This window comes from Melanaphis sacchari, unplaced genomic scaffold (genome assembly GCF_002803265.2).
Source record: "Melanaphis sacchari strain LSU unplaced genomic scaffold, SCAv2.0 Contig33_pilon_pilon, whole genome shotgun sequence".
Lineage (NCBI taxonomy): Eukaryota > Metazoa > Arthropoda > Insecta > Hemiptera > Aphididae > Melanaphis > Melanaphis sacchari.
This window is the reverse complement of record NW_020271205.1, coordinates 1,522,942-1,533,106: the sequence shown is the minus strand read 5'-3', so window position 1 is coordinate 1,533,106 and position 10,165 is coordinate 1,522,942. Positions and strand designations below refer to the sequence as shown.

At 27.0% G+C, this 10,165-nt stretch overlaps 1 protein-coding gene across 1 annotated transcript; it reads left to right on the top strand.

Annotated features, from left to right (window-relative positions):
* The first annotated feature begins 4,363 nt into the window (after window positions 1-4,363).
* On the top strand, window positions 4,364-7,615 carry LOC112596723. Its single transcript, XM_025342509.1, has 3 exons — window positions 4,364-4,988; window positions 5,615-6,523; window positions 7,400-7,615. The coding sequence occupies exons 1-3, from the start codon at window positions 4,399-4,401 to the stop codon at window positions 7,596-7,598; spliced, it is 1,698 nt and encodes a 565-aa protein (XP_025198294.1). The 5' UTR covers window positions 4,364-4,398; the 3' UTR covers window positions 7,599-7,615.
* Window positions 7,616-10,165: the final 2,550 nt, after the last annotated feature.

Sequence of the window (10,165 nt, the reverse complement as noted above, 5' to 3'; positions counted from 1 at the left end):
AAAATACACAGACAACATTTAAATTTTAAATAAAGGATGGTTTCTAGTTGGTTCTTGATTTTAAGAACAAATCCACTTTTTGTCATTTGTAATTTATCTATTTAATAAATTAAATATTGAACATTTAAATCTGAATTAAGTGTATAAATTCCTAACGGGTACCTACTAAGAATATGAATAAAATGTGAATAAATCTTATCAAATTATTAAAAAAATGGACATAGATACTTTAAATGAGTACAACTTAACAAATTAATGGATTTTTAAGTGTTATTTTTATAGTTTCAAATGACCAGTAACAAATAATTTTTATCAATTTTTTTTTTTTTATTCGTTTAAGATTTATTGCTGTTAAGAGTCATCATGTGTTTTAAAATTGGTTTTATTTTAACGTGTACATAATGTATAAAAAAAAGAATATTTGTATCAGATTAATTATAACAATATAAGCTTATTTTTTCTTTTAAACTCTAAATTGACAATAAAAATTTAAATAATCGTATTTTTAAATTTAACTCTACTGTCTTAACATATCTATATCTATGTTTAAACTTAAACATAAGTATATGGTTTGTAGTAGGCATATCTAAATACAAGTTATAATATTTATAAGTGGTTTTATTTTTATACTAGAAGTAAGAATTATTTTAAACGAATCATAAAGTATACATATATGTTATAATTATTGCTATCATTAGTACCTACATATAGATAATGCTAAAAAAAAAAAAAAAAAAAAAAAAAAATGGTATTTCAATCTATTAATGAATAATACATTTTATCAAAACATTACGGAAGTTTCAAAAGTTTTAAATATGAGTAAAATCTAAGCTCCTCATTAAAATTACATTTTATTACTAAATATAATATATATAAATAAAGTATTAACCTGACGGTTGACGGTTAAATTAATTAAGTTACACCATACTAAATGTTCGTTATTAGTTTCGCAACAAAGCTACACGTGTTTCTAATAAATTCTAACATATTGAAAAAAATATGTATTTCAATCAAGGCGTGCAAATTTTATAATAACATTATGATTATAACGTTATATTTGATAAAAAAATGATTGAAATTTGTGAACGTAATTATAACGGAAAACGATAAACATAAATAATTAAATAACACAAAACAAAACATAACGATTATAAAAATATATTATCATCAAACAAAATTTTAGAGGTATATTGTATATCATCAAATTAAATAATTAATTTTCAGTTATTTAATAATTATAATTTATAAAATATACTAAAAATTTTAATTCTGAATAACGATAAACTCAAAATGTTATAAAGTTTTAATTGTAAATAACGTATAACATTTTTTTTTCAAATGCAAGCCCCGATTTTAAAGTTTTTATTGTAATATTTATTTGATAATTTTGTGTATCTTCCTCGAGATTATCATTTTATTTTATAGTATACAAATACAATATAAATGATACTTAAGCATCGTATTATTTATTTATTGAATTTAATATAAATATATAAAAATAATTAACCATTCAAAAGCATAAAAGACAAAAAAAAAAAAAATGACTATAAAATCTATATATTCATCATTCTGTACGAAACCTAAACCAATAAAATTAAAAAATATTATCAGATTGATGTAAAACTATCAACATGACAAAGAAAATACGTTGGTTATACAAAAAAAAAAAAATAAAAACTCGCAATTGTTGTTATTCCAAATATAAACAAATCATCTATAAAACTAAGGATCTGTTTAATTAAAAATAATACCTATAATATTATACAAGGTATATGTTAAAAAAAAAAAATAATAATAAAATCGTATATTTTTTAATAAATGTTTAATTGTCATTATCAATTTATAATTATAATTTAACTAACAACAAATTATAAATTATGATATTTTATATTTTATTCAAATCACGTGTATATAATAGTATATATACATATATATACTTATATATCTAATAGTAAATTGTGTTGAAAAATAATATTTTTATAATAACGCAATATTCTCAACATGAGATATTTAATATTTTTAATGTAGTTTAAATAATTTAAACTATGATGCAAAGGTTTTAAACTTTGATGAAAATTATATGCCAATTATTGAAGCTAAAAAATATTTTTACATTATTAGTTATTACATGGACAAAAAATATAGAAATTTATTTGATATTTATTTTTTTACTAATTCAGTTCATTTCAGATGGACAAATAACAACCAATAGTGATTATTTTTAACGTGATTTTGTTGTTTCCTTGAACAGTATTTTACAGAATTGACAACAATAAAAAGTATACTATGTATGTAGACTTGTTGAAAAAAAAATAAAAATGTTTATTGTTTCTTTTGATAAAAAAGTCTAAAAAAAAAAAAAACGTCGTTATAGTCAATACATAGTTACAAATGATTCTGACCCTCATGTACGACCGAGTTTTATAAAACCGGAGAAGCACCATTAAAAAAAAAAAAAAAAAAAATATTTATTATACTGAAAGATTGTTATTTTTATTTGCCTTATATAATGTAAAAGTGTCTATTGTTGTTGGGCGGTCATGTTCGTGAAAAATTAATATTTTTTTTGTCCCCCAATAGTGTGACTTGTACAATACACTATGTGTTAACTAATATAATTTATTTACTATACACAAACATATTATATATAGCCCATTGATTTATATATTTTTGTTAAAAATACATTTTTGATTTTTAAATGGGCCAATATATAAACACTAGTCAAAGATAAAGTTGAACATGTTCACTGATAAGCGGTATTGAACGTCAAGTTGTAGTCTATTTTTTAGATTTTTGAAATTTAAAAAAAAAATTATTATTATTATTATTATTTACCATTGTTATGATTTGTAAAAAAACTTCGTTTACCAAAAGATTGGAAACAGATAAATAATAGTATAAATCTATAATATTATTTTTTACTTATTATAAAAGTTCAATAAATATATATCATCGATTAAAAATAAATAAAAATATCTTACACTTTTGGTAACAATATAATAGACGGCTATGCTCGTATACAAGTAAAATCGATGTAATTTCATCAAATAATATATATTGATAAGTAGGGCTAGAAATTATATGCAATAAAAATTGTAAAATATACATATGGTTTATTAGAAATATGCAATTAATATTAAAAATTGGAAAAAATATGAAATATAAAATAATAAAAAAAAAAATTAATACATTTTAAAATTTATAAAATATTATTCATAATTATTCATGTTAATCAAATATATTTCACGAAACAATTAAATAGTTATTTAAATTTTTATAACTGAACAATCTTCTGTTAGACCTTAATATATTTTTATATAGGTAGGTATTTGTGGATATTGTCACATGAAAAATACGTCTAATAACGAAGTATATCACAAAATAAGCATTTTTTTACAGTTTTATAGTCAGAATATGCAATAATATTAATTTTATTCAAAATGTGCAAAAATACATATACAAAATAAAAACACCACAATTTACCTCATTGTGGGTTGATTTTTGGACATTTCTAACAAAATCAACTAACAAAAGTTGCAAAAAAAAGCATACTGTTACATATAAACTTTAGCCCCATTAGTAAGTAATTAGTTTATTTATATAAATAGTAAATATATTATTATGTATTACTATTAATACTATTATAATACATATATATAAATATTTAATGAGAAAACGCACATTTTAATCTCGATGACACATCAGAAAATTGATATCCGGTAAATAGTAATCTATGTTTGGAAATATGTTAGATGTTATTATTTATTATTTAGGAATCTCTGTTATTAGAAAACAAATATTCCTTAGACCGTGTGTCAACGCCATAATCATACGGTGGAACATAATAAAAATTCGTTAATATAGTTCGATGATTAAACGGTTATATTGTTGGTTGTACACGAGATAACAATAGTCGGACGGTTTTCGAACCTCACAGACTGTGTCAGTAGCGTTCACGAATCGCAAAAAAAAAAATCACTATTTCAGTATTATTATTATTATAGTATACATGTATAAGACAACGTTCGACTGCAATAAATAATAATAATAATAATAATATTATTACTATTATTGTTAATAATGATTTGGATGTACTATAGCGTTATAATTTACGTTGCGAATAATAACTGTTGAAAAGTGCAATAGTTTTCACTTTCCGCGTGACGTGCACGAGCCATACCTTTAAGTAAATATCATATTTACTTATAATTACTTCTGCTACTGAGCAACGTGTCTGTTTTTTGTGTTCGCAGGTCTGCGGCGTCGAATAGCAGTCTAGCAGAAACATAATAATATATTGTTTTTAATAGTCAGTTCTCATACCAAAGAGTGTGTGTTGTTCCGTAGGCTTAAAAACGACCAGCAAACACGAGGACCAACGCTTGCCGGCTGTTCACCATGAACGTCGTGAAAATATTGGCCATCATCGTGGTGACGTCCGTCGTCACTCTCCTGTGTATTCGCTCGGGTCAGGCGATGTCCAAGACCTCTGGGACTGTTTACAACAAGACCAGTGAGAAACCGGGATCCCGAGACCAAGGAAAATTTCCATCGGTCAGCATAACTTCCAAAACCGTCACGCCGAAAGCGACTGAAAACCCGGTAGACGAACAACGGAAAGAAGTGCGGACGATCGTTGCGGTCGTAACTCCGGAGCCGAAGGGAGAAGAAAGATTAGAAAACGAAAACCAAACAACAACATCGACTACCACTATTTCTACCATTACCGCTGAACCCTTGCAGTTAGCCACTAGTAGGTCTTTGAATAGTGGGTTTAACGGTGACAATCGCATCACCGTACTCGGACCTTTGGTGTCCGGTAAGAAAACTTCGCCAATAGTAGTTCGAGGAAAATTGATAGGAAAAACAACGCACCAGCCCAACTACCAAGCCAGTAACAGCATGACTGTTGTGAGCAACAAAGATGACGATCACGATAACGAGGCCAACATTATTGTCGATGCCGATGTGTATCACGTGAACAATAGGTAAGAAATTAACTCCGATTGTTACTTATAAAGTTCTGGAATTTTTATATAGGCATGATTACAAAATATTAAAACACTTCAACGTCCCATTTAAAAATCTTTTTCATATTTTATTGTATAAATCTAGATTTTTGTTAAACTCTAACGGACAGTACTGAGTAAAAAATACTTATTATAGTGGGTGTACAATATTATTTTTTTGAATTTTTGAATACGATTATTTACTTATTATATGTAGCAGTAGATAATATTACTTTAACAATCAATTAATTATTACATGCTCTTAAAATAAATATTATTTATTATTTATCAGGTATAGAACGATGAATATGAATTAAAATTTTAAAAAAAAAACAACAAATTTTTATTTTCGTTTTGAGAGAGAAACAATTTTAATTATAAAATATAGTAATATACTCCATGGAATATTTATAGTTAATTAAACACTGCATAGGTAAATATACTGATTTTAAGTATCACTGCTATTCACATATAGTACTTAATATAACAGCTTGCTATCTCCGGGCTGGTGTTAAACCGTTTTGACTCTGCTGTCAAGGAATCAATGGGTTAGGGTTGAGAAGTACGACACTCTTATCGCGTCTAAACACATCTTATCATTGCAGGCAAATGGGCAATAACGATTACTCGACCATCGACACGGACATATCGGTGGCGGAAGAAGACGGTTCTGCTGGCTATCAAGATTCGTACAGCGCTAACCCCAACGACGGAACCGGATGGAGCTCTAGCGGCCAAACAGGAAGTTACGGCGGTGGCGTTCCGACGATTGGCCGTCCGCCGTACGGCGTCGCCGCGGTGCCTTACCCATATCCGGTCGGCTACAAGCATCACGTATCGTACATAAGTAACGTTCCGCCGGCGTATCCGTACGGCCACCGTCCCACGGGACAGTACAACATGAATAGCAACTTCAATCAACAGGTGCAGATGATCTACGACAAAATCGACTGGCACAAGGTCGGCATGATAGCGCTGTTTAAGATCGGGCTGGCCAAGCTCAAGGCGTTCGGGTTCCTTAAGATCCTGTTCCTGATCGTGTTCAAGCTCAAGATGTTCCTGATCGCCATGTTTTTCAAGTTCCTGTTGATCGCCAAGCTGATGAAGCTATTCAAGTTAATTATGATACCGCTCATCCTGATGACGCTCCTGCCGCTAATCCTGTCACTGTTCTCAGCCCCGATGCTCGTTGGCGGGCTGTTGACCATCCCGTCACGAATACTCGATTTCCTGACAGGACCAGTGTTCGTACCGGCGTCGGCTACCGCGGCTACCAAAGTTTTCACGGAGTCTACTCCGATCACGGGCACGGCGGCCGGAAAAAACGGCGTCTTGCCGCCGTCTTTCAGTAAACCAGACGACATAACGGTAAGCGATCACCGGCGATTGGATATGTTCAACCCGGCTTTGACTGTATTCCGGAGAGTGTTGGACTCGGAAAAGTGCGTGGAAAGAATTGCGTGTCGGATGGCTGTTGTGGAAAAAGCCGGTGTACTTCCAGTTTGGATTAATTGGTAATAAATTAATGTATTTTGACAATATATTTTTTTCTTTATTATTATTATTATTACTATTATTGTTGTTGTTAGTATTGTTTAAACCTGCAAACGCAGTAGTCATTGGGTTACGTTGACAATATTAAAATATAAAATAAAGGATGACATTTTAGTATACGATTCGCAAATAATAATAAAGTTTCTTACAGCTAATATGTCTGTGAGAGTTATTTGAGATTGACGACGATGATGCATTTGATTGAGTGAGACATAGAGTTGAAGTCCCGGTTGAGCGATGAAGCGAGTTATTCCATTAGTATAGATGTATTATTTCCAAATTATTTGAGGGGTAGAAGAATGTCACTCTTTTCCTGTATATTTTTAGATACAATAGATATAAAATAGTTATAATATCTTGCTTACCTTTCTCCCTGAAAAAAATGTCTTCTAACTATGTTACTAGTTATGCTTTCTTACTATTCCTAGTAAAAGCATCAGGTCTGAAAACTATATGCTAAATAATTATTTTTTATAGTCTATTACTAATACATACGGTGTAGATGTATCCATTTATAATATTAATACTATATTGTTTTAAGCATTGCATTAACAATAATAAAATATTGAATAACTTTTATTTTTATTTTTGGTTTATCTCATTACACTTGTATTTTTTAATTCTACTAGTAACAAATAAAATTTGTTTGATTACCTACGTATAATTTAAATACGTAGGTATTTTGTTGAAATCAAATCTATTTTTTTCGGGTTTCACAAATTGAAAAAACCGTTAATAAAAAACATAATAATAATCCAATATTTTATTATAAATTGCTTAATAATATTTTTTTAATTTTTATGATGACATTAACATCATATACTATTTTATTTTAGGATGCTTTATCGAATATCAAAAGTTATTCCAAATGAAAAACTAGAATCTTATCTCAAAGCATATTCTGATGTAAGCAATGTGATATATAACAAGTCGGATAACCCAGTAAATTGGGTAACATGGTGCTCAGAACGTTATGACTGCAATATTACTAACACTTCTAATACGGCAACAAATATGATAGACGCAGTACAATGATAATACTTATTATTAGTATTCGGTGTAAAATTTTCATTTGTTTTATTTAATAGTTTGTTTCTAACACTAATTACTAGGAATTTATTTTAAACCTTGATATTTTGTACATATTATTTTAATTTAATACAAAATATTTTCCTACGAAACATATTTATTCCTATTAAATTTAATTTGTAATTATATTGTAGAATTATGTACTTAAATAATATTGGCATTATTAAATAACTACTCAATAAATGCTTAAAATGTACATTGGAAGCTTTGTTATCTTGATTAAAAAAAATCTAAACAAAATTAATTTTTAGTTATAAAAGTTTATATAGATATATGATATATTGCATTCGCTTGGTAAATTAGTGCAGTCTATTAAAAATTATTCAGCTCATGAAATGAAATTAATTTTTTCCATTTGATGGTACATTAAATTTTTTGAAATTAATATTATGTAATTTTAATACAATTTTTCTAAAATTTTATATCATAAAATTATTTTTTTATCAAATAGCCATCTATTTAGTGAAACAAAATATTTAATCTTTATTAAAGATATTATTTTGAAAAAAATTGGATATTTTACTATTTTAATAGCTTAGTTTTTATTTAATTATTCAATAAAAGAAGATAGGTAATAAGTATTTAATAGGAAATTTTTGTTTTATTTTATAATGTTTTTTTTTTTTTAAATCTATACTAATATATTTGATAGAAATTACCTATAGCTATTCTAATGGGTGATCGTAAACTCCACCAGTTTTAATATCTTACCTATAATGGATGAATGGAAACTTTACTAGTATTAAGACCTTCCCACATTAAATATATTGATATCCGTTGTGATGACATACGTCAAAATTGAAGTTCAATAACAAAAATCGCAATGTGTTTATTAAATTTTTTGAAACGGAGCAGCATAATATTACTTTTAAAAATTCGTATAGTGGTTTTAATATTACTTTATGCTTTCCAATTCCTTCACATTAATTTTATACTGTTGCAGTGTCACTTGATTTTTTTTACTAGTGGAGTTGATACTAAAAAAAGTACTTGTGGTAAAGTTTACATGCGCCCATTTTAGTATACACGATATAAGTACATAGTAAAATTATGTGGTTAAACACGTAAAATATAGTAAAATGAATCAAGTGTAAAAAAGGGAGTGGTAAAATTCAAAAGTAAAATTTAGTTTAATAGTTGTTGTTACAATTCAAATACATTTTTGAATAAATAAATTATTGAATCAATGACACAATATTCAAAATTTTTAAAATAATATGTTAATAAAAACTATATATTTAATTTAACCAAGTAGATAGTAATTTTATGAAAAATATTATACGATATCAATTGATATCAATTTTAATAGCTGTTTCATGAAAAGATGTCCTGCAATTTTTAAAAATTTCACTAAGTAGAAAAAAAATAGTTTATATTTCATGAACTTGATATTTTTTCTTGAAATACAATTTTATTAAGTGGATGCAATATTTATAACACTATGTATACATATTTTTGAGAAACCTATTTTTATGTATTAATACGTACCAACAGTGATTATAGTGTTTTCTAAGTCTAAAATATTACAATGTAAGTTTGTGGTTTAATATAGGGATAAATGGGACAAATATGATAAAATAATGATACCAACGATTAAATTATATAGTGCCGATAAATGTAAACATGTTAAAAATAGAGTGTTTCTGGATTTAGTGCAAGAAGTTCATTGAGGTTGTACGGGATATTCAGCTCACAGCTCACTTCAAATTCGTTGGTATTTTAGACGTTCAGTAAAAATATGTTTTATTATATTTGATATGGTTTATAAGTGACTGATAGATTGTCCACCTTTCATTAAAATAATATTATTTTATATATTTTTTTAACGTTATTTTTTTACAAATAAACCTTTTTAATTCCAAGTGCAGCAATATTTCTATTGATTTTGACATAGATCAATGTTTTGGGATGGATACAATTTTTTTTTCTGACCATAACTGATAATGCGCAACGCTGTTAATTGAAATCTGTTACTATAGCGACTGAAGACTCATCATTCTTAGTGATCTAAATAATAGTTTAAAAGAGTAGTTTTCACGTAGTAAACTGTGAACATCCTTGAAGCGTGGCACGCAATAAATCTATGAATAGTTTTATAAGTATGTATTTACCAGTATTATTATCGAAATATTTCCAGTGAGTAAAAACTGAAGAATTATAAACATTAAACATATGTGCACTACACGGAAAACATAAATATCTCATTGATTAATGTATTTTTTTTTTCATTGTACAATAATAATAATATATAAAAAAACAAATATTGCTACTAATACATATTTTCATCAGTGTATTATTTATTTTACAATAATAAAATTAACCCTATAACAGAAAAGATTATTAATAGATTATTATATTAATAAATTGATTAGTGTACATAATAAATGTGTATATAATTATATTTAAATATGTTTATATATTGTACGAATTAGTGTGCCACGAACATTTTATAGAAGATAGTCTGTCGCATTGTAAATTGGTTGAAAACCATAGGTTTAAAATCTACTCGTGGC

Bases quoted from the DNA above. Each gene is read 5' to 3' on its own strand.
- LOC112596723 (XM_025342509.1), top strand. From the start codon at position 4,399: ATGAACGTCGTGAAAATATTGGCCATCATCGTGGTGACGTCCGTCGTC. The intron at 4,989-5,614 runs GTAAGAAATTAA...TTATCATTGCAG, and splicing joins GTGTATCACGTGAACAATAG to GCAAATGGGCAATAACGATT. The intron at 6,524-7,399 runs GTAATAAATTAA...ATTTTATTTTAG, and splicing joins CTTCCAGTTTGGATTAATTG to GATGCTTTATCGAATATCAA.